General features: G+C 43.4%; 1 protein-coding gene and 1 long non-coding RNA gene across 9 annotated transcripts in view; one reads left to right on the top strand and one right to left on the bottom strand.

Annotated features, from left to right (window-relative positions):
- Nucleotides 1-25305, top strand: part of CDC14B (cell division cycle 14B) — a 54784-nt gene that overhangs the window by 12884 nt on the left and 16595 nt on the right. For 7 of the 8 annotated variants that reach the window (XR_013843770.1, XR_013843771.1, XM_079996109.1 and 4 more), the window contains exons 2-9: nt 3788-3881; nt 5995-6070; nt 8617-8709; nt 20324-20400; nt 22701-22767; nt 23800-23862; nt 24231-24318; nt 24891-25121. Coding sequence is in view for 6 of the 8 variants with exons in the window: in XM_079996109.1 (XP_079852235.1) it covers nt 3788-3881; nt 5995-6070; nt 8617-8709; nt 20324-20400; nt 22701-22767; nt 23800-23862; nt 24231-24318; nt 24891-25121 (789 nt within the window). In the remaining 2 variants the exon portion in view is untranslated. Of the gene's footprint in view, nt 1-1321; nt 1443-3787; nt 3882-5994; nt 6071-8616; nt 8710-20323; nt 20401-22700; nt 22768-23799; nt 23863-24230; nt 24319-24890; nt 25122-25305 lie in introns of those variants that run through there. The other variant, XM_079996111.1, reaches the window with a different exon arrangement.
- Nucleotides 20471-21639, bottom strand: LOC307227084. The gene is made up of 3 exons (XR_013843793.1): nt 21502-21639; nt 20912-21066; nt 20471-20533 (listed from the first exon to the last, which is right to left on the bottom strand). It is a non-coding gene; the product is annotated as an uncharacterized lncRNA (long non-coding RNA).

Genomic DNA, 25305 nt, shown 5'->3' with positions numbered 1-25305 from the left:
GCACATGGCACCTTAGTACAGTATGTTTGTTGCTTGAATGGTTACAAGCCTATCTTTATTCTAGCTATTATTCTAGTAAATTTGGTTTCATACTTATAAGCCAGTTTGTGGTGGTGGTGTTTTGTTGCGTTATTCTCCAACAATGCCTTCCAGCTAAAATGTTTTGAGGGTACAGTGGTACCTCGGGTTAAGTACTATAATTCGTTCCGGAGGTCCGTACTTAACCTGAAACTGTTCTTAACCTGAAGCACCACTTTAGCTAATGGGGCCTCCCGCTGCTGCTGCGCCGCCGGAGCACGATTTCTGTTCCCATCCTGAAGCAAAGTTCTTAACCTGAAGCACTATTTCTGGGTTAGCGGAGTCTGTAACCTGAAGTGTACGTAACCTGAAGCGTATGTAACCCGAGGTACCACTGTATTTGGGAGCCGCCTTAAGCACCTCATATTGTGTAAAGGTGGGATATGAGAACTCTTACTTCTGTTTTTATTATTATTATTATTTTAAAAACCCATTATTTTGTTAAAACACACCCAAGCTTCCCGCTTGTGAAACCTTAGCCATCTGTTGCTCTCTTGTTTTAGTCTGGAACAAACTATATCCCACCTATTTCTCCGAGGAGACTCAAGATGGCTACGGGGCTGCGATGAAAATGCCACAGACTCCCACAGCCGCTTGCATTCAAATCAACAAATCCCAGCAGTGCAAAAGCAAGACAGAAGTTTCCAGAATGGCTGCCTAACTTAATTGAAATTCGCGTTGGTTTTAGCACAGGCCAAGGAAAGCAAAGAGGCGGTGGCGGGGGGGGGCTTTTTTTTTTGAGTTTTGTGGCTTGGTCCGAGGCCCCTTGAAAGCCGGCGAGCTGCAAGAGCCTGCCTCAAATATTGTCGCAGAGAGGGGAAGAAGAGGGCGAGGGGCAAGGGGAAAGCGAGCGAGGCGCCTCAAATGCCGCCGTGGAGGGGAGAGGTTTCTGGCCGGCGCGCAAGGAGTGGAGCTCGGCCTGCTAAGTCACTGGGCGAGCCCGGCTACTGCGTATCCCCCCGCGGGCCGGGCCAGCTCTCCTGGCGGCTGCTGCTGCTGCTGGGCTGGGGGAAGAAGGGCCGTGCCCCGCTCGGAAGGCGAAGGGCGGCTCCTGCTCGCGGGAGCGGCTCTGCCCCGTTCGCCCGCCGCGGGGAAGCCTTGAGAGCCGCTTCACCGACGGGGGTGGCTTTTCTCCTCCAGTCGCCTGCGCTTTTTGGCGGCCGGGCGAGTCCCCCACCCCTCGGGCTTAGGACCGGGCGCGCTCTCGGCCGCTGCAGCGTGCTTCTGAGGAAAACTTTCCGGAGGGAGGAGGAGCCCTTGGTTGTCTCCGCGGCCATTTCCAGCGCGCTCTGCCTCGGCTTCCCCATGCCTGTAAAGAATGAACGCCGGGAAGGACTTTCGCCTGTGCGCGGAGGTGGCGAAAGGTGAGGAAGAGAAAACGAGGCTTGGGAAACGGAGCCGAGAAGGAAGGGCGGCGGGCGGGTTGCTTTGGCTCGACTTTTTGGCCCTTTAAAGACTCGCAGAAGTTTCCCGGCGAGCGTGTGAACCCGGGACGCCGGGCAGCAGGGCGGGAGCTGGTGGATCAGGCCCCGCCGGGCTTTATTTTTTTATTGGTTTTCCAAATTTATAACAAACATAGCCACAAACATAGAAAAGAAAATCAACAAACATATATCCTAACTGTAAAAATTCCACTTTTGTTATCATTGTTGGGTGACTTCCTCGAATCCCCCTGGCTGAGTTTCCATATAAATCATTGCAGCAGTTTTCCAAAACTAGTTTCACATACAATTTACTTGATCCATTAACATCTTTCTTTCTTTTCATTTTGACTTTTATCCATAGTATTCGACAACATCGCATATTTAAATCCTAGGCCGATCTGTTACTCGCAAGTAATTCTATTTAAGTTATCTTAACATATTTAACTAAATAATCTTTAAATTTCTTCCATTCCTCTTGATACTCCTCCTCCTTCTGGTCGCGGACTCTTCCGGTTAGGTCGGCTAGCTCCAAGAAATCCATCATCTTCATAAACCCGCTGGGGTTTATACCCTGTTTGCAAGAAGTTTGGCGGGGGTGGAATACAAGTGACAATCTCGCAGCGAGTTGCGTAACAAAAGGAGCCCTGGACTTTCCTTTCCTCGAGCTTTGTCTTTTATATAAGCCGTTTAAATTTGGCGTCTTTCTTTGGCATTAAATGCAAGTGGTTTGTGGTTATTAGCTGCTTTGCAAAAGGATACAAAAACTGCAGGCTGCCAGCAGCTGTCTGTCTGCGCATGGGGGTGGGTGGGTAGACTGCGTTTGTAAATACCGTGCACACGCGAGCAAGCAAATCTGCTGGTGCAATACCCCATTGCAGGGGAAATAAAACAGAAACCTCAAGAGAACAAAACTGATGAATCTGAGAATACAACCCAACCCTAGCTATGTAAGCTCCCTTGACTTCAGGAGGGTTTTCCTCCCTGCTCTAAGGCTATGATGTATATAATTCAAGGCCTGTGACTCTTCCAAGTAAAACATGTTTATTACTGTGTTGTACCACAGTCTTACAGGTATTTACTTGGAAGTAAGTCCCCTTGGAAATTGCTAGGGCTTCCTAGTGGGGCAAAGACTAGTTGATTTTAATAAATTTGGCAAAGAATCCACTGGGATCCTACAGGCTGGCATGCTCATCTGTTTGGTTTGGAAATGTTTTAGAGTGCTGCTTTTGTTAATCAAGAGGTTTTTGTGAAATGATTGTTTTTCATTCAAAAGAGAACTTTAAAAAAAACCTTCTCATTCTTCTATTGCAGTTGCATTTCATACTTCCTCCAGTAATTTAGAGATAGCCGTAAGGGTGTGATCAAAGCCACTAGTTTGACCTGTGCTCTGACCCAAGCAGACTTTTAAGTGAATAATAGCATATTTTCTTTGTTTTCCCCTCCTCTTTGCCTTTAACAAAACAAAGCCCAAAGCACACATTTTAAGCAAGTTTGATTACTTGTAAATGATGTGAAGGGGAATTTGCTAGACTAAGAGTAGGGTTTCTAGACCCACCACAATGTCCACTTCTTATGTGTGGATATCTGCCAGGGAAAGTCTCTGCATGTAATGGTATTGAGGCACAGAGGGAGGAAAAGCCTAGGCTTTTTCTTGCAAATGTCCATTCCTATAATGTGTGGATGCTGGAGTGGGGCCAGTGTCATTGCACAAGCACACAGCCCTGTTCTACACATTGTTCCCCTTAATAAAATGCATACATGAGGGCGGCTTTAGCAATGTATGATTTCCATCTCACAGTGAAACTAAGTGGTGTTCTGGTCTATTAACCACCCTGTGAAGTAGATTGGAAGAACTTTGCCTAAAACTGCCCATTGAGCGACATAGGTCAAAGTGGGTATGAGCCAGTGGCGTAGCATGGGTTGTCAGCACCTGGGGCAAGGCAAGTAATTTGCGCCCCCTAACCCATAGATTTGCGCCCCCTAACCCGTGGATTTGCGCCCCCTAACCCCCAGATGTTGCGCCCGGTGCGGCCGGGCCCCCCTCCACCCCCCACGCTACGCCACTGGTATGAGCCTGGGCTTCCTACATCCAAACACAGCATTTTGGTCACTTACTTCACCACCATGACCAGCTGTTAACGTTTTATGTTGCCTGGCACTAGAGCATATCCGGGGGTTTTTATATCTGCAGTTTTAACTCCGTTCAAATAGGATCAACATATTTGTATGCAGATATATTGGCTTTCATGACAACTACTAGTTTCATGCCTGTTTTTCAATTTCAGATCGTGTTTATTTTGCCATTCTCTTCCACAAACCAAAGAGTGGTAGCTCAAGCACACATTATTTCTGCGTAGATGATGAATTTGTATATGAGAAGTAAGTATAATATTATTCCCTTGTTCTTCAGCACAGTGAAATAAAGCAGCATGAGGATGTAATAGGAATCTTTATCATAACAGGTATTATTATAATATCCCTGTGCCTGAAGGGAAAATATAATGGGAGAAATTCAGCAAAGCACTACGGCAATCATTCAGTCAGTGCAAGTGTTTCAGCTTGCCAGACAAACCATTTCCCCTCTCCTCCCCCTATATACACTGTTCTGGGTGTTCTCCCACCCATCCCCTGAGCCAGTTGGGGGAGGCACAGGGGAAGAGACAGAGGAAAAGCCCCCTTGTACTAGCAGAAGTGCTTCCTTCCTTCCACTAGCAGGACTCATTAGTTGAATCTGGCCCATAGGATCAAGTAAGATGGTTGAAGGTAACCAGGCAACGTAAGGACATCTCTGCTGGACCAAACCAAAGGACTGTCTGGTCTAATATTCTGTTCCCCACAGCGGCCAACCAGATGCCTATGGGAAGCCTATACGCAGGGTGTGAAGGCAACAGCCCTCTACCACTGTCGTTCCCCACCAGTAGTATATTGCTGGGGAGCCATACTGTTTCTGAACCTATGTTGTCTCCACCATGACTAGTAACCATTGATTGTTCCATTACAGTGGTACCTCTGGATGCGAACGGGATCCGTTCCGGAGCCCTGTTCACATCCTGAAGTGAACGCAACCCGCGTCTGCACGTGCACGGGTCACGATTCGCCGCTTCTGCGCATGCGCGTGACGTCATTTTGAGCATCTGTGCATGCGCGAGCGGCGAAACCCAGAAGTAACACATTCCGTTACTTCCGGGTTGCCGCGGAGTGCAACCCGAAAAATGCTCAACCTGAAGCAACTTCAACCCGAGGTATGACTGTAATTAGTTTAACCAAAAAAGTAGCCATCACTAGGTCTTATAGCAGCAAATTGCATATGCCCAACTAAAAATTACCAAGGTTCTTGAGGGACCACTTAATATTTTATACACACACACAGAGTTCTCATCTCAATTTCTCCTCATAGCAACCCTGTGAAGTAGATTAGACTGGGAGTCCCAGTAAACATATTGACTGAGTGGATATTTGAACCCTGGTTTCCAGGTCCGAGTCCAGCACCCTAACTACTACACCAAACAGGCTCTCAAAGCACATACATAGATCGTATTTTAAATAGCCTTTAACTGGTACATTTCAGAAAATGATTGTAGATGATGCCAGTGCCATATTATGAAATTTGTTGTCCATGGACCATAAGTCAGGGCTTTGTTATCTTGCTTTTTATAATATGGTCTTCATGAAAACAATTTCAGTTTCCCTTGTTTAAAAAAAAAAAAAAGAAGCAGTCATGCAGACACAAGAACAGATGGTCTCAACTGTTCATCAGCCTTTCTGTGGATCACCTGAATAGGCCACAGTTTGAGGGAAAACTGCATGTAGCCAGTATAAACTGCTTAATCAAGATTCTGTATCTTTGCTACGTCATTGCAAGCATCCTGTTTTCTGAAAAAATAGAGGCTTGTTCAGCAAGAAATAGGCAGCATCCCTTGTGGGTTGCCTTTGGTAGATATTCCTGAATTAAACACCCACAGCAGAGACTGATTGGTAGGAGGCAAGGACAGAATAAGAATTATTCAGAGATCCAGTGGGCAACTTCCACATTATTCGTGATAAGTTCTTGTCACCTTCAGTATATATTTTAATTTGCAACTGAAAGATTTTGAAGGGTTTTAACAGGATGGTAACAAGCTTTTATAATTTCTGCATTGTTACCTTTCAGACTGACTTTTCTAAAAACAATGTCTGCAAATTGTTTTACAGAAAATTCCCAAATTGTTTCAACACACACTGACATTGTAATCCAGCAGAGCTGTTTTACAATATGTATGAGGGTTACATAATTGTTTTTCCACCAATAATTGCAACGTATTCGAACAGTAATCTAGAAGTGAATCTGAATAAGTGGTATGTCGGCTATAATGCCTGCTTATGTGGGCAGTGCTGGCAGAGTTGAGGAGGGATGTGGTTCTTTTGAACAGCCGTTTCAACCGAAGTATTTCAGTTTAAGCGAATTTTTTTTCTTCTTCACCCCTCTCTTACCCACCCGCCCCCTTTCCCCAAGTTTCTATGCAGATTTTGGCCCACTCAATCTGGCAATGATTTACAGATACTGTTGCAAGCTAAATAAAAAATTGAAGGTAAAAATGAATTTGTACTCAATGGTTTGTATGTTATTATGTTCCTTTATAAAATGTTGCTGGGAGTGAACATTATTCACTTCAAGTTCATGTGTGCACTGTTTTTACTACGTTATATTCACTGGCAGAAAATATTTAAAGTGAAAGGGATTTAGGTTGGTGTTCATATGGGTAGCCCAGAGAATGGTGTATGTGTGTGTGTGTGTGTGTGTGTTTGGGTTTGGCAAAACAGTGGGGAAGAATAATGTGGTACAATAATGTGGTAGAATGTGGTAGAACTTGCTTTTATTTTGGAGTACAAATAACACGGAATTCATTCTGTGGTTAATGGATAAAGGCAGAAGGCAAGAAACTGAAAACCATGGAACTTAAAAGACCTCATGGTATCACAGACAAAATAAACTTACTAGGAAACACTATTTGGAGTGGAAGTGCCCCCTCCCCCATGGAATTCCTTGTTTCTGGCAACCTGCCAGTGTCTGAAGATAATATGTATTTCAGTGGGTTTAACTTTTTCATTAAAAAAATAAAATCTTAACAATGTTTGCCAGTACCTCTAGACGATTAAAATACTGGTTCTTTATAATAAACATACCCTGTTGTTTTTAACATTTTAAGGAAAATGTATCTTGTACTGTAACGAAATGGGTGGGATTCTAACCTAAGTCAAATATAGGGCCCCCATAGATGACGTGCGGCACCCACACAGGGGATCAAGTTGTAGCTCCTTGTGGACCATCGTTCAGCATTACACAAGAGGCAAGCCAAATAAAAACATATGACGAAAGCTCTGAGGCACTCTGCCCTAGTCTATTCAGCGGCATGATATTTAATCTTCTGATCAAAATAAAATTGAAAATTACTTACGTAATGGAATTTCCCCACACTCAACTCTCCCTGTTCATCCTGTGCTCTGTCTCCCCAAATATGTTTCAGAGAGTTGGGGTGAGGGACCCAGAGTAAAATTAGGAGGTGTGTGAGGAAAGGAGGGGGAGGGAAAATTATGTTGCACAGCCAAAAGTCCTAGCAGAAGGTAGGCTGGGGACTCCCTTTTAAAATAATTAGGAAACCAACTCCCCAGATTCCACCTCCACTGTAATGTTGGAACAAATAACTAGAAGAAGTAAAACTAGTTTTGCTCCTCATGGATTCTGTGAAGGTTAAATATATCTAGTTGCTGTGCCTCCTTGTTCTTCCCTGCTACAGATGGGTAGACACCACAAGTTTGTAATCTATTTTCTTTTTCCTTTATGATCAGATGGAACAGTTGACAAGGCGATCTGTTATTTTCAGATTTTTACAAAAATAATACCCTCGGGTGTTTTATAGAACTGTAGTAGTATATAATGGCAATTAAGCCTTAAAACTGTACTATGTAGTAGTGTGAGAGATCTTGGGACAGCCAGCATGCTGAAGAAATGGCTCGTCTAGTCAAACAAGTCATACTATTTTCCAGGCTTTCCCACATTTTTTCAAGTTATTTAGTGCAAGGATTTCTGATAGTAGATGGGGGGAAATGCCTATTGGGAAGACATTGCAGGGGAAAAAAAACAGAAGCTGCAAATACGTTTTCATTCAGCCTTTGAAATGTGGTTGCAAAGTTAAACAGTGAAAACTGAAGTTTGCGACTCAGCAGTTACACACAGCTGCAAGACTTAAAGTGATGTTTGCTGTGGAGATCTGATAAATTGTAAGTTTGGAATTTGAAGTATTATGTGGAGGAGCTGGTTATGGGATTACTGTTGGATCTTCACATTCCAATTACTCTGCTTGGGCTACATTAACACCATACATTTAAAGTGCTGTGAAAACACTTTTAACAGTCATTGCACCATTAACAAACAACGCATCCCAGGTTTCTTTGGGGAAAGCCATGATAGTTTAAAGTGGTATCGCAGTGCTTTAAAAGTATGGTGTGAATGTGGCCTTGTAGTAATTATTTTTCAGTGAACAGGGAAGCTGTGTGCTCAGGAGCTAGAGGTTTATAAGAGCATGTCTAGAGAAGGACAGCACTATAGGTTCAAATTTATGTTAGGGTGTGTATTTTTTATTGCTCTTCTATAAATGTCTAATGAATCTCTGAGGTGTGTAAATAAATTTCACATTGTCTGGTACAATTAAAGTTTACAAAAGACCCTTTAAAACAGCAAAGTTGAGGAAATTGCTTCTCATAATAACCTCATGTTTACACAAGTTCTTTTGTTCCTGACTCAAACACTTATGTTATATTGTGGACTTAAGAATTGTTTCATTAAATTATATTTTAGCTTTGGATATTTGATCTTCTAGCTCATTTAATTTTCTTCTTCTTACCATTTCAACCTTACTATGTATGCTGGGTCCCAGTGTCCCTCTTTGTTGTAGAAAGGCATTGACAAAGAAGTAATTATTTGAATTATGTCTTAAATAAAATGTAACAATGTAACTACGTGTTACCAAATGAGGCTGTTTTCTATGTGTGCTTACTACTTAAATATGACTCAAATGCAACTTTTTATAATGCAAGGAGTTGGATTATAACTCCATTGTTTATTTCCTTGGTACAGTCCTTTACCATGTTAAGAAAGAAGATTGTTCATTATACTGGCTTTGATCAGAAAAAGCAAGTCAACGCAGCCTTCCTTATAGGCTGTTACGCAGTAAGTATTCTAATGTTTAACTTTAAACTGTCAAAGACCCACAAGCCTGTGTCGTCCTTGCCCCCTCATGTCTAGTGGTCAAGTAACTTGTGGTTCATGTCCTTTTGCCCCCTGTTTAGGAAAAGGAATTCATTCATAGTATAAAACTGCTTTACAGTTTTATCCCTAAGCCCATTTTCTTTCCCCATTACCCCCCTTAATTGTTGCTGCTGTTACTCTTATTACAAGATATATGGATTTATTTATTGCCAGACCATTTTGGCAAGCTCACCTGCCTTGCTAAACCGGATGTCATATATAATACAGTGTGAGACAGGTGAAGATATCGCTGGACCTACAAAGCCTCAAGTGCAGTTCTTTGCAAGCCCCAGTGCTCAGCTCATCTGTCCTGGCTTCCATGCACAGATCATTGCAAAAACTAGTCACCTGATGGTCATTGTGATGTCAGGTGATTGACAGATGAGTCAGGGACATCAACCTGACAAGCGGGGTTGTGAGGAAGATGAGGATCAGGCCCAGTGCTTTTTTTTCTAGAAAAAAAGGTGCCAGTACTGTGTATATTTGAGTACCCCCAGGAAAAAAACACTGATCAGGCCCCCTGGTAGATCTAGTTATTCAGTGGTGCCTCGCAAGACGAAATTAATCCGTTCCGTGAGGCTCTTCGTATAGCGGTTTTTTCGTCTTGCGAAGCAAGCCCATTGACAGTTTAGCGGATTAGCGCTATTAGCGATTTAGCGGCTTTTAGCAGATCAGCTGATAAGCGGCTTATCAGCGGATCAGCTGATAAGCGGCTTAGGGCTTAGGAAAAGGGGGGGAAAAGGGAAAAAACCCCGCAGGAACTCGTAAGTCATTTTCGTCTTGCAAAGCAAGCCCATAGGGAAATTCGTTTTGCGAAGCACCTCCAAAACAGAAAACCCTTTCGTCTAGCGGGTTTTCCGTCTTGCGAGGCGTTCGTCTTGCAGGGCACCACTGTACCCTATTATAAACAGTCCAGGGTTTGGAAGTTTCAAAGAAGATGAAAGACTTTTTAAAACAATTGAATTGGGACAACTGGGAATTAAGTGGGACTAGTTTGAGGGAGCAGTGTTAAAATACAATGGAGGACAAACCATGCCCGTGAGGAATAATTGTGTTTTTAAAAGGTAAAGGTAAAGGTACCCCTGCCCGTACGGGCCAGTCTTGACAGACTCTGGGGTTGTGCGCCCATCTCACTTAAGAGGCCAGGGGCCAGCGCTGTCCGGAGACACTTCCGGCTCACGTGGCCAGTGTGACATCGCTGCTCTGGCGAGCCAGAGCCGCACACGGAAACGCCGTTTACCTTCCCGCTGGTAAGCGGTCCCTATTTATCTACTTGCACCCGGAGGTGCTTTCGAACTGCTAGGTTGGCAGGCGCTGGGACCGAGCAGCGGGAGCGCACCCCGCCGCAGGGATTTGAACCGCCGACCTTTCGATCGGCAAGTCCTAGGTGCTGAGGCTTTAACCCACAGCGCCACCTGCGTCCCTTCAAAAGTAAGCATAACGAAAAGCATAACCCACAAAGCACACATGTGTAGACTTGGGAAGGCGGAATAGCTTTGACACATATCCATGGCACCAGACCAGAGCATCCTTCTAGATTGAACCCTGTACGACAGGAAGCGTAATCCCATATGCATAACAGTATTAATGAAGGGAAAAGAATGGGAACCATGTAATAAACCAAACTCTGTTCAAGGAAATCCTGGGTTTGCTTGAACACGAAGGGGTACATCAATGAGCCAATCAGTAATGGTGGACATGCATTCCTGAAGAGCATCCTGCTCATGATTGCCTCCTGGCACAGAAGCAGCAATGTGCATTTCTAGGGTGAGGGCTGAGCTTTCTCTCACAGATCATATTTCTGGAAAAGAATGGTACATTTCACATTAACACTCTCATCCTAAACATACTTTCTTTGAAATAAGTCTTGCTGATCAGCACGGTGTTCACATTCAAGTAAATGTGCTGTTAATTGCAGCCTTAGTGTCATTTCTAGTATATGATTCAGTTAAGATTTGTATGTGGAAAGTACATTTCCTTCAAGTAACCACAGAGCTCCAGCAATGGGTACAGCAGGCATGGGGAGCTTCAGACTTGGGACTAAACGTGGCCCTCTATGCCTCTCTGGCCCTTGGAACCATGCTCTCTCCCTCTTCCCCAGGCCACATCCATTATTGGCACTGCTGGACATACTCCTCAAGTCCGGAATATGAACTTGAACTGTGTAACTATGTCTCTTGCTTGCTTGGATGAAGGGAGGGGAAATTAGGGCTGAACACTTTGAGTTTTGAATGGATGGAATGGACCACACTTTTACCTCTGACCCTGCCCATCACAAAAGATTCTCCACAAGGGACTCCAGCTGTTAGGCTGAAGAATGTTCTTCACCCCTGGGATAGAGGGCACATTATTTGTGTGGGCTGTACTTTTAGTTCAAAACATAAGGAGGCACCAGGTTAGGGACAACTTCCTTCTCTACAGCGTACTCTAGAATCCCTTGCAACGTGCTGAACTGCTTAAATGGGCATCCCAATCTGAAAAGAGTTCTGTGCTGAAGGTAGAAAGTTGGAAAATAATTTTTCTCAACAATAATGCTCCTTCTGATATGTCCAGGCTGCACAAAGCTTAAATTGCTTTAAAAGCTTATTGAATTGTAACTTTACTTTTTTCATACCCAAGATATCTGTTGTAGACAATATGTTTTGGATCCTTCTTTCTCTAATCTTCAAAGGGATATAAGCTGCTCTGTACAGTGTGGCTTGGTTTGCAGTTTCTGAAAGTCGCATGGTGTGTCCAGAATTCTTCTCCAGCTGAGTGGAAGTTCAGCTTGAGCAGGGTTTCCATTCAAAGAGCTACGCTATTCATACCCTGTTAAGCAATAATCACACGTTGGCATGGATATGGTTCTTGATTTGTCCTGTCCAACTTACAGCAGCAGACCCTGCCTACACTGCTGCATTATGCAGTTGTGACAAAGCAGGAGAAGTTAGAGCTAGAAGGGAGTGTGAATGCAACTATATGTGTGGTCTTCTCCTTCCAGAGCTATCTTTGCAATTGCTATATTGCAGGCACTTCCAGGCTCAGCCCTCCAGATGTTTTGGGACTACAACTCCCATCATCCCTAGCTAACAGGACCAGTAGTCAGGGATGATGGGAGTTGTAGTCCAAAAAAACATCTGGAGGGCTGAGTTTGGGGGTGCCTGCTATATTGTATTCTTGAACATAGTTTCCCCATGCGATTCTTTGATTTTATTTGCCTTTAGATTTCTTAAATGTTTGATGAATTGGTTAGATTATTTGCAAAACGTGTCTTCAATTAATTGCAACACTTTTTAAATGTTAATTAATATAAAAGCTTCACATAGGTGTAATTAAAAAAAGAGGTATTCCTTCTTGACTCCTTTGGTGATTCCTGCTGCAGCACATACATACACCATCTAAGACAAAACAAATCAAAACAAAAAGATTGTTTTCTTTGGGCAGGATTCAGTTTACGAGTCGTGTCGGTGGAAGCCTTTCTTCTTTCCCCTCCTCTTTCATGTCCCCCAAAATTGGCTCAGGGAGCTCAGAAGGACCCCCAGAACGGTGTGTAGGAGGAGGAGCGGGGGACCATTCAGCCTGGCAAACTGAATTGCTTGCCCTGTTGGAATGACCACATGTCAAACAACTCCCCTAATTCATATGAAAATATGTATCCATTAACTAGCTAATTACACTACATCCATTTACAGTGGTGCCTCGCAAGACGAAAAGAATCCGTTCCGCGAGTCTCTTCGTCTAGCGGTTTTTTCGTCTTGCGAAGCAAGCCCATTAGCGGATTAGCGCTATTAGCGGCTTAGCGGCTTTTAGCGGATAAGCGGCTTAGCGGCTTAGAAAAAGGGGGGGGGGAGTCGGAAAAACTCGCAAGACATTTTCGTCTTGCGAAGCAAGACCATAGGGAAATTCGTCTTGCAAAGCACCTCCAAAACGGAAATCCCTTTCGTCTAGCGGGTTTTTCGTCTTGCGAGGCGTTCGTCTTGTGGGGCACCACTGTATCAATAAAATGCTGTCTTTTAAATTAAGTGACAGCAGTAATGCTTTTCTGTACTTCTTAAAGCAGCCGTTGTTGTTACTGCCAAAACTACACCAACACTTAAAGGGAGAGATTCTTTATCAGCTACTGAAAATTAGCTCACTGTTCTTTAAAAAAAATACAGAAAATACAAGAGCCAGTGCTTTTGAGGCTTGCCTTGTCATATAGAAGCATTGTCAGTGTTACCATTTTGTGGGAGTAATTATAACAAATTCAGGAAGGAGTAGCATTTTTATTTAATGTAAGAAATGTGTCATTTTAGTGCTGAATCACTGCTACCTAGTGGAGCTTTGTATTTCTAAGCTGTTTTCACTGTTTGGCTTTAAACTTTTGCTTGATGTTTATAGAGGACAACTTGAACGTTTTCAGTGGGACTGGGATTTTAACCAGAAAGTAGTAAATCTGTTGTGCTAATTGTCTAGTTGTTGTGGCTGTTCTTCTAGACATTGTGTGGTGTTCTTTACGCACCAAGAATTTGACAGTTCTCAATATGGCAAGTTTTACTGTCTTCCTATTATTGATTTCTATGACTGCAGCTGTATGAAACTAATAGTAATTGAATAGAAATTTAATAAATAAACAAACACTGTAGAGTTATCTTTTTATTATCACCAGAATGTTAATGCTTTCAAGTATACTCTCTAATGGAGTTACAATAAAATATTTGTTGTTGTTTTTCAATATAGGTGGTTGTATTAACCTTCTGATACCTTGACATCCCCCCTTCAAAAAAAGAAATGACATATTTGACATACCCCTGCATGAATGTATTAAATGCATTTTTAGATGTTACTCTGGGGCTGTTGATTTCAGATACATCTAAGAATAATACAGAATTATGCAGGTGACTACAGCACTGCAAATAGTGCTATTCCTACAAGTTTTATTTTGGAAATAAACATAGAACCGTAGAATTGAAGGATAGTGAGAGTGTTATTGAGAAAATATTAGACATGCCTTGAAATCAGTGGTCCTTGAATGCTCCACTGAAAATTGGGTTTACAATTCAAATTGCCACATATAACCTTAAGCCAAATAAGGTAAAATCTCAAATTAAGACAACTGTTTATCATACCTGTTGTATCTGGAATGTTTTCAGAAAATGAATTTGAATGTGCTGTTCCTTCATTCCATGAAGATCATGAATCATTAATGGCATTTTCATTTATGTTTTCAGTGTTTGTAGGTGATGTAGTTTCTTCCATTTGTCTTTTCCTATCAGGCCATTTGCTCTCTTGGATCTTTCAATAAGAGTTTCTTGTGGTATACCGTATCAAAAACTGGGTTATTTGGGGACCTGAACTTTAGAAACAGAAGAAAGAAGCGTTTCAAATAATGTGCAATAACTCAAAATAAGAAATGGGACGGTTAAACAATCTGTTAGTGCCTTGAACATGATTTTTGGGTAGGTTTCGTCACTAATCATCTGTATGTAATTGTGGCATATATTAAATTGAGCAGCATGTATTAGCCTGTGTGTGCTGCTGGAAAAGGATATGTGACAACCTTCATTGACCTGGTGCTCTTCAGATGTTTAACACCCCCATCATCCCTGACCATTGGTCATTATGATGGCTGGGACTGAGACCGGGACCGTAGTCTGAAACATCCTGAGGTCATCGCATTGAGGGAGGCTGATACAAGGAATATTTGGTAGCAGAGTAATGATAAGTGTTGTGAAATAAGACATCATAGCTTTAGTTTCGCTCAGTTAAAATACCAGCGTTAAAAGGCAGAACTGCATTAGCTAGAGAGGTTTATAGTTCTTTGTTAGCAGATAGAAATATACTTTGAGACTACTTCTGAAGTGGGTGCTTTTGATCTCCTCTATTATTTCACGGGTTAATAGCCTTTCTTCTGACTCTCTTTGTCTGTTTTAATTCAGAAATAGCTCCTGTGTCTCCTGTCCTCCTCCTTTGTCTCCTGCCTCCATCTCAGCTCTGTATCCCAAATCCTGCATTAACTTAGTAACAGTGTTTCTTTTTCTCAGGCTTGGCACTAATTATGTCCTTTTGGAGGGCTACCCTTCTTGGGTCCTACCCTCAAGAATTGCTGTAATTCAGGTCATCTCCAGGACTCATCTCTGTGTACTTTATTTTCTCATCTTCTTCCTTCAGGGTAAGCAGTTTCCTTCACCTCTTGTGTTCTTCGTTTTTTTCCTTAATCCTTCCTAGGTTCAGTTTGCCAACTTTTCTAGATGTAACCTTATTTTAGATGGAGCTGCTGAAGCAAAATCACCACTGCTGATGTAACATTCAAATATCTAACCTTTCCATTAGTACTTCCAGTAGTACCTGAAATTAAATTAAAAATTTCTACGTTAATGCATGGGGATTTGATACCAACAGGGTTTCTTGTGTATCCTGTGTTGGCTTTCATAGCCTTCTCTACATTTAAGCAAACGGGCGTGTGTGTACTTGTGTCCTGTCTCTTTTCTAAAACCTGTATTGGGTTGTGCTGGGTTTTTCCCCCTTACAATGTTTTCTCTCCCTCTAAGGGTGCATATTTCACCAGTGTGGTTGTGTCTCATTTCCCCAAGGAATAATATGCAATCTTCTTCTTTGATTTCTGCAAGGTCTCATTGTTTGCCTTCTCCTGTGGTTTTTCATTTTTATACTTATTTACAGAAGCTGTCTCTTGGTAGAATGCAGCTGCTACTCTAGCTTTCCGGCAGGTGGGTTGCTGTTGTCTACCAAAAGGCATTAGGCAGCTGGGAGGTCGGTGCAGTGCAAACACACTGGCAGGAGTGCCAGATTGGTTCTACCAGTGGATTTGCACTGCGCTGACCTCCCTACTGTATCAACCCTCCCAGAAAGCAATAGTAACCCACTGCCAGAAAGCCAGGGTACTGGTTCTGCCAACTAAGCAAGTTGCTTCTGTAGTCTGTTTTTACACAGTGTTATTATTGTAAACAGTTTATGAGTTATGTTTGTGCCTTGGCTTAGGAAAGTCATTTCTGCTGTATTTATTTATTTTCTGTCTTTCTGTGATGCTTTCTTTCCCACTCTTTTGTAAAGCTGATGAAGAGTTGCTATTTAAAAAACAAAACAAAATCTATAGAATACAAGGGCTTAAAGTTCTACTTTTTCTAAAAATAAAAATATGTGCTTAACTTCCACAGGTTTTTCTCTCTTGCACACTTGACCACAAGTCAACTGTTTTAACTTTAACTCAGATTTATATTTCCCCAGAATATTGCATGACTGATAGGGTATAGAAATGCCAATTCAGTTATACTTCCTGCGACAGGAGCAGATGAATTGCTACCCATTTCTTAACCATGGTTAAGGAATCTGGAATGGACCTTCCCTCTTGCACTTGAATCTCTGTACCTGCCTATGCAATGATTCGGTATCTGTACCAATGATTTAGTGAGCAGAAGGAATATACACACCGTAGCAGGGTAGGGCTGGGACAGGGATTGTGAAGTCTGATGAACCACTCTTAATCCTCTAACCAGGGTTACAGCCAGCTAGTGTTGTCTGCACGGTACCTTGGGCTGAGTTTTGAAGAAAATAAAGCTATTGGTTGATGATACATTCACAAGCTTGCATGCACTTGCACCCAAAACCATGTAAAACAAAAACATAACCTGTTCTGAAGATTTGTAATGTTTTTACATGCCTGTGTCTAAATGGGGAAAGTAATAGTTCTGTTGAAAATAGAATCATAGAATCATAGAGTTGGAAGAGACCACAAGGGCCATCGAGTCCAACCCCCTGCCAAGCAGGAAACACCATCAGAGCACTCCTGACATATGGTTGTCAAGCCTCTGCTTAAAGACCTCCAAAGAAGGAGACTCCACCACACTCCTTGGCAGCAAATTCCACTGTCGAACAGCTCTTACTGTCAGGAAGTTCTTCCTAATGTTTAGGTGGAATCTTCTTTCTTGTAGTTTGGAACCATTGCTCCGTGTCCGCTTCTCTGGAGCAGCAGAAAACAACCTTTCTCCCTCCTCTATGTGACATCCTTTTATATATTTGAACATGGCTATCATATCACCCCTTAACCTCCTCTTCTCCAGGCTCCAGCATGCCCAGCTCCCTTAGCCGTTCCTCATAAGGCATCGTTTCCAGGCCTTTGACCATTTTGGTTGCCCTCCTCTGGACACGTTAAATAAGTAGTTGTGGACTCGGTGCCTGGTAGGGAGGTTGTTGTTAGACTTATCATAGAATCGTATTATCATAGAATTGTAGAGTTAGAAGGGATCCGGAGGGTCATCTAGTACAACCCCCTGCAATGTAGGAATATCACCCAAAGGAACCATGCCAGCCAACTTCTGCTTAAAAACTAGAGTCCACCATCTTCCAAGGTAGTCTGTTCCACTGTTGAACAGCTCTTACTGTCAAGAAGTTCTTCCTGATGTTTCATCAGAATCTCCTTTCTTGTAACTTGAATCCATTGGTTCAGTTGACCCTGTCAGTGTTTGAAAAAGAAAAAGGTTCTGACCTCCTTTGCCTCCTTTGCCTGGTCCTCAGACCCTAGTTGGCACAGAGAGTCCTTAAGAAAGAGTTCTTTGCAGAATGCTGCTTTTATTCTTAAAAAGTCGTCTTCTCCATCCACGACCGACAGCTTTTACCCACACCAAACGCAACTAGCGTTCTACCATCCAACCAACCCACACCCAACGCGATAACATTGGCCACTCTATATATACAGGTGCAATTTGGTGAAGGGTTGCATGAGCCATTGTAGGCCGCTGACTCATGCTGACTTAGTTCTTTTAGCATTAAAGGAACAGCGGCCAATTTTTAGCCGTGACAGACCCACTGTGGCGGGTGGAAAGGTCTGCTTCACCAACACGTTCCCTGCAAAGAAGGCAGTGGGAAAGCAACAACCCAGCAGGATTGGCCCCACAACACCTGCGGACACCACCTAGTGTTGTCAGCTGATGGATAGGTGGGTGTGGCTTGTGAAGGGAAATGACCTGGCAGGCCAAGATGGACCAATGGGCTGGAGATTCCTCACCCCTGTCTTAGAGCAAGGTGAGGAGACAGTTCTGGCAGATAAATCATGGTGGAAGTGGTGACCTTAACAATTGATGTGTACCCCATTAGAAAAGTGCTTTCTTCCACTGATTCCCCCCACCCTCACCTTATACCATTGCAACATCCGTACAGAAGAGATTATCTTTCTTAGCACATGGTTTTAATAGGTTATCACTTGCAAAGTACAGTGGTGCCTCGCAAGACGAAATTAATCCGTTCCGCGAGTCTCTTCGTCTAGCGGTTTTTTCGTCTTGCGAAGCAAGCCCATTGACAGCTTAGCGGATTAGTGCTATTAGCGGTTTAGCGGCTTTTAGCGGATCAGCTGATAAGCGGCTTAGGAAAAGGGGGGGGAGGGAAAAAACCCCGCAGGAACTCGCAAGACATTTTCGTCTTGCGAAGCAAGCCCATAGGGAAATTCGTTTTGCGAAGCGCCTCCAAAACGGAAAACCCTTTCGTCTAGCGGGTTTTCCGTCTTGCGAGGCGTTCGTCTTGCGGGGCACCACTGTATACCAGAACTTCCCAGCCTTATTGTCCAGAGCTCTCGCCCAGCAGAGACTGGGAGGTTTTACAGCAGGTGTTCCGTCCCACTTTAGCTTTTACGTAGAAGCAACTCCTGAAGAACCTGAACATTTCTGCAATAGTATTTTACTTGTTTGCAGGACAGCATTGTGTTCAAAGCAATTTGAAGCTGCATTTCTTGAAAAGGAATTTAAGCAAGGTAGTTTTCCAAGTGCAGTGCTTCTAATTTCCAAGCCCTTGTACGGGTGGGGTGGGGGGTTCTGTTATTCACTCCATCCGTGCATATAGCCAGCGAAGCTCTCCTTCAAGATTAACAGTAATAGCTTGTGCTGTTGAACGTACAAGCCACTGGGGGTGTCGTGACACGATTCCAGCACCCTGCTAACCAGAATGTGCAGAAGGGCCCCCAAGTGCAACAATGCTCATTTCCCCCACATTTTGAAGTAACTGAATACAGATCGCCGTGTAAGCAGGGTCCCCTCTTAAGACCAGTAACTCCAGAGACTAAAACTACCCAGCTGTGCTACTTTGTGTAGCATCTGTTCATCAAAACAGGACTTGGATGTTATTGAAACATGACGTATCTCTTCAGTCCATGCAATGGATAATTGCTTTGTGTACAGCCATATTGTATTGGGAATGCTAATTGGATTATCAAGAATTGCAGCTGCTGAATTATCTTTTGCCTATAATTTTATCCTTTGTTTTGTCTACTAGGAGAGCACAGTTGTTTAGGACGGCTGATTGAAAAATTGTATCACCCAGCATTTTTAATATTTTAAGGATTAAAAACTGGGGAGGGTGAAACTTGATAGAAAAGTGTTCAGTTGCCGAACTTTGCCTATGCTGTATTTTCTATTTTCATTTATTAATGAAGCATAGTTCTATAAATTTTCATTGCAAACTGTTTAGTATTTAAAATAATGATTAAATAGGTGGTGTGAGAACAGTCACAGTTCATGTCTTGTGCTGAAGGAGGCTTAAAACAATTGCATTTCCTGTACAACAAAGTTAGGTGTACAATTCCAGAGGTTAATTGTTTACCACACTATAAAAATAAGTAGTACAGATAGGAGTCTCACCCTTGCAAGCAGGTGTAGGCTGGTTGTGAGAGTCAGGCCTAGCTGATATATTGTGGATATGGTGTGGATTCCACCAGAGTTGTCAAATCACGTGGGTGCTCCTTGGTAAAAGCAGTTTGTGTGAATTGGCACCAACATGGTTGTACCAGTAGTAACCATAACACTGGGCTTGGGTTGCTTACATGCCAGTCTGCTGTGCAGGCAAAGTCTTCTGTAGCCAATCCTGTTAGTTTAAAAACGGACCCATTTGATGGTTCTGAAAATTTCTTGGGGCATGCTAATGGCTCATGAAGAAAACGTAGCAATGTTTTGAACTGGAATCTAATTCTGATCTGCGATTCTACTGCAATAACACTTTCTGGAGCTTGAACAGCCTTTATGTATGCAGAATGGTTATTGGTTCTATTTGCCTTTTTTCTGGCTTTGTATTGACCACCACGTTACTTTATAGCCAGTTCTCTGTACAGTGGTGCCTCGCAAGACGAAATTAATCTGTTCCGTGAGGCTCTTCGTATAGCGGTTTTTTCGTCTTGCGAAGCAAGCCCATTGACTGTTAAGCGGCTTATCAGCTGTTAAGCAGCTTATCAGCAGATCAGCTGATAAGCGGCTTAGCGGCTTAGGAAAAGGGGGGGGGAAAGGGGGAAAAACCCGCAGGAACTCACAAGACATTTCGTCTTGCGAAGCAAGCCCATAGGGGAATTCGTTTTGCGAAGCGCCTCCAAAACGGAAAACCCTTTCGTCTAGCGGGTTTTCCGTCTTGCGAGGCATTCGTCTTGCGGGGCACCACTGTATCACTGTATGCACACTATCCTTTGTCCTACTGTATGCCTTGCTTTGGGGGGGGGGGAATTGCAGAGAATATTATCTTGCATTTATCATAAAAGTACCATATGAATTTTTTCTCCCCCTTTTTCTCCTCTCTCTTTCCAAAATAGATAATATATCTGAGGGAATCTCCAGAAAACATATACAGGCATTTAGTGTCTGAAAATGTGACATATCTTCCTTTCAGGTAAATGAAAGCATGTATTAAAACCACCCATCCTTTAAAAATATTCATTTTACCCTTTCTTGGCAGATGGGGCAGGGCAGGGGGAGAAACTGATCCCCTGCCCATTTGGAATTCCTACCTTAGCCTTCACTAACTGACAGTGGTACCTCGCAAGACGAAATTAATTCGTTCTGCGAGTTTTTTTGTCTTGCGATTTTTTTCGTCTTGCGAAGCACGGACTTTGGAAAAGCTTCAAAAATCACCAAAGTCTTCAAAAACCTCAAAAAAGGCTGCCACACCGCGTGCTATGAGTTGCTCCTCGAAGTCAAGTCGCAACTGCACCCCCTGAATGCACGGTTTCAAGAAAAAGGAAACAAACTTGCAAGACAAAGGAGACAAACTTGCAAGACGTTTTCGTCTTGCAAAGCAAGCCCATAGGGAAATTCGTCTTGAGAAGCATCTCAAAAAACGAAAAACTCTTTTGTCTTGCGAGTTTTTCGTCTTACGAGGCATTCGTCTTGCGGGGCACCACTGTAGTGCTTTCCAGATGCTGTTAGAATTCAGCTCCCATCCACCCCAAAGAATATGGTCAGTGGTTAGGGAGGATGCGAGTTAAACTCCAAAACCTCTGGAGAGCACCTGATTGGTGAAGACTTTTCTAGATCTTTTTTACATGCGTGCTCAAGACTTACCGTATTTTTCACTCTATAGGACACTTTTTCCCTCCTAAAAAGCAAGGGGAAATGTGTGTGCGTCCTATGGAGCGAATGCAGGGGGGAGGCAGGTGGGAAAAGCCCCCAAGAGCTGCACACAAGCTCCATGTGGCTCTTGCGGGCTTTTCCCCAGGAGGGAGAAGGGACTAACTGGCCACATCAGTCCCTTCTCCCACCTCGTAGAAAAGCCAGCAGAAGCCGCGCAGCCCCTTTAAAGAGCGTGCGGCTTCTGCGGGAGGTGGGGGAATTCCCCCACCTCCCACAAAAGCAGGAAGAAGGTCTGGGAGAAGTGCACAGGCTGCCTGCAGCCTGTCCGCGGGGGGGGGGGGTTATATTTCCCCCCTTGATTTCCCCCTCTGAAAACTAGGTGCGCCCTATGGTCAGGTGCGCCCTATGGAGCAAAAAATACGCTACTATCCTTAATCAAAAATAAACCAGATAGGGGAGCCCCATGCAATTTGCTATGGCAAAATGTGTTAAGGAAACAATTTTTAACACTGTTGTTTAGTTACTGATCCCTAAAATATAGTTTTGTGTTTACACCAGCTGAACACTTCTCATATGATAGATTGGAGTGCTCTACATGTAGACACAAACACAGTGCAATCCTATTCATGTCAGGTAAGCTGCACTGAGTTCAGCAAAGCTTCCCTCCAATAAGTGTTTATTGGATTGCAGCCACAGGCTTCAAGGTTGATGGGGGGCCAAGCTAGCTACTTACTTAAGCGGCTAGTGGATTTTGCCCCCATGACAACACAGCTTCCAAGTGCAGCAATTTATTTTTCCACCTGCGGCTGACTAGCATAGCAAATGAACCCAGAGCTGAGAATTCAACACACATGCAGGGCAGATCATTCCAGAAAACAAATCGAGCAGTTGGGACTTAGCTTGGCACAGGATGCTCCCCGCATTGACCTGAATACTCCTCTCATCTCATCATGGTGGTTAGCATGAGCCTCAGTGAAGCTTGCAGCATCTGCTGGCTGGAGAGCTCTCAAGAAAGGGGCAGGTTGGCCATGGGCAGCAAGGATGGGCAGACACCAGCTAGTGGAGTGAGCCAGCCTGACCTCTCTGCCATTTCTCTCGCATTTGCTGTTGACCCAAGAGAGCAAGGCAACCAGCAACAACAAGATCCTTGGTGTGGCTTAGGGAACAAGTGCCCATACATTGAGACCATTTGGCTTTTGCTGGAAAAGCAGTAATTGTGTGCCACAAAACTAGGGAACGGTTCAAATGTCCTTTTGACAAGTATTTATCTGCTTGCTGTTAACTACAGTGGTACCTCTAGATACGAACGGGATCCGTTCCAGAGCCCTGTTCGCATCTAGAGGTAAACATAACTAGCGACGGCACGTCTGCGCATGTGCGTGACGTCCTTTTGAGCGTCTGCGCATGCGCAAGCGGTGAAACCCGGAAGTAACAAGTTCCGTTACTTCCGGGTTGCCGAGGAGCACAACTCAAATGCGCTCAACTCGAAGCATATTTAACCCGAGGTATGACTCTAATAGAAATCACTAGCTAGAGTGTGTTGTAGCCAAGTCAGGAAGCCTTAAAAATTTTCCTTAGGAAAGTTGGCCAACATTGAGTTCACACTTGTGTGCCTTCCAGGGATGCTGCGTTTGGTACCTGCAGTTTTCATCTAACGCTGCTTGACTGCTTTCAGGCGGTAAATAAGGTTAGTGAAATAAATTCCATGTGATCTGGAACCCTGTATTTTGATCAGAACCTTATGGGATTCTGGACAGTTTGAAATCTGAAAGATTACTCTTCCAAAAGATTGGATAATTAAGAAGAGGGGAAAATATGCCAAATCACAATTATGGTTTGGGTCCATAGTGTGATTAGACTGTACTTCCATGTTTGTATGATGTCTTCCACACCCCAAATTCTATCAGTCCCCCTCTTCTTGCAGCCTCTCATTCCAAACAATGCATCATACAGGGTCCTCTGATCCTCAGGAGAAGGCTTTCACTAGTCAGTAAGCCAGCTGTTGTTTATTTTTATTAGCTTTGTGGCGACGCAATGTGTTTTAAATAAATAAATTCCATTGTGTGAGCAGGAGTGACTGCATGGGTAGTAGTCATAATTACACTTACACAGCAATTTCTGAGTGTTTCGCATGTATCACAGCAATTTCTGAGTGTTACACAGCAATTTCTGAGTGTTACACAGCAATTACACAGCAATTTCTGAGTGTTTCGCATTTACATAAGTAAAGTTTTAGTTCAGACAATGTAGATAATAAGTAAAGGTAAAGGTACCCCTGCCCGTACGGGCCAGTCTTGACAGACTCTGGGGTTGTGCGCCCATCTCACTTAAGAGGCCAGGGGCCAGCGCCGTCCGGAGACACTTCCGGGTCACGTGGCCAGCGTGACATCGCTGCTCTGGCCAGAGCCAGAGCCGCACACGGAAACGCCGTTTACCTTCCCGCTGGTAAGCGGTCCCTATTTATCTACTTGCACCCGGAGGTGCTTTCGAACTGCTAGGTTGGCAGGCGCTGGGACCGAGCAGCGGGAGCGCACCCCGCCGCAGGGATTCGAACCGCCGACCTTTCGATCGGCAAGCCCTAGGCGCTGAGGCTTTAACCCACAGCGCCACCTGTAGATAATATGGAATGGTAAAAGAGACACAGTAAAAGTGATCATTTATGGTCCATTCTACAAGGCTTATGTTGTTGTTTTTAAAGTTACTCTCTTGCAAATTTTAGGCTTTGCGGTATGGCTTCCTTGATTTCAATTCATTTGATGTAGATGAATATGAGCATTATGAGGTAAGCATCATTCTGTTTACTGATGTCTACTTATAATTACTGCTGAGACTGTCTTTGCTTAAAATTGGCATGCATTACTTATAGCTCTTGATTTTTTCTGTTTTCAAGATAGTCTATATCTAAGTATGTGGAGTCAAGGAAAGTAAGGTAAATAACAAAAAGATGTTTCAATACACTTAAGGCTGTCGCATGACAGTGTGAGAGCATGTGGTCTATAATCCCAGATGAAATCGGAATTACACATTCTTATTCTGCAAAACCTTACATCAGCATTACTCGTCATCCTCACTATGTTCACCAAAGCAAATGTGACTAATGTCAGGGATGCTTTAGGGATGAAGTAAACAATTCTTCTGTTTTCTTAACAGAGGGCTGAAAATGGAGACTTTAACTGGATAATACCAAAAAAATTCATTGCCTTCAGCGGCCCACACTCAAGAAGTAAAATTGAAAATGGTATGTTTAAAAGATAGAGGCACTTGCGGCGGAAACAGTACATTATTTGTTACTTATTGCGTTACCAACTATAGCAGCCACGTCCAACTTCCAAGAGACTGTGATCTACTCCCAATATAAAAAAACTGGCTGTGATCTACCCATAGTCATTGGAGGGAGGAGGGACTTATTTTAGGAGGGAAAGGCCAGAGTTGTTGAGATTTTTTTTGGGGGGGGGGGGAGGCTAACCATTAACTACAACACTAACAAGCACACAAAACAATAAAGCCAACTAATGTCAGCAGCAGACTAGAAATGATCGCCCTTTTGAAGCTACGTAGGAACGGGGCAGGGGGCGCAAACATTCATTATACATTGCTTTGAATCCCGTGATCGATAAGGATCCTGCGACCAGCTGCGATCTTCCTGGGATCTACCTGTCGATCGCGGTCGACCGGTTGGATATAGCTGAACTATAGAAATCAGTATTTGAAAACAGGCTGGGTTGATAGGCTTTGGTGGGGTACTTTCGGTGGCTTGCTTGATATTTTGTTCTACACTGCTGTAAATGTTCATTGGTTCCTTCCTTCCAGGTTACCCACATCACGCCCCCGAGGCCTATTTTCCCTACTTCAGAAGACACAATGTTACCACTATTATCCGTCTAAACAAGAGAGTGTATGATGCAAGGAGATTTAAAGATGCAGGGTTTGAGCATTATGAACTCTTCTTTGCTGATGGAAGTATACCTAATGATGCCATCATCAGAACATTCCTAAGTATTTGTGAAAACGCTGAAGGTGCTATAGCAGTTCATTGCAAAGGTACAGGAATCATGAGTTAAAGTAATTGACACTAACTTTTTGGGATAGCACTCACAGCATGCATTATTAACCATCACTTAGTTCAGCCATTAAGCAGCATTTTTTTATTTTTTTTTAGCAATTTGACCAAAATCACACCAGTTTCTCTTAAAAATCATTTGTACTGCAAGGATTCTGACATCTC

The sequence above is a fragment of the Podarcis cretensis genome, assembly GCF_951804945.1.
Source record: "Podarcis cretensis genome assembly, chromosome: 11".
NCBI classification, from domain to species: domain Eukaryota; kingdom Metazoa; phylum Chordata; class Lepidosauria; order Squamata; family Lacertidae; genus Podarcis; species Podarcis cretensis.
The sequence above is the reverse complement of the archived record's forward strand: the minus strand, read 5'-3'. Positions and strand labels throughout refer to the sequence as shown.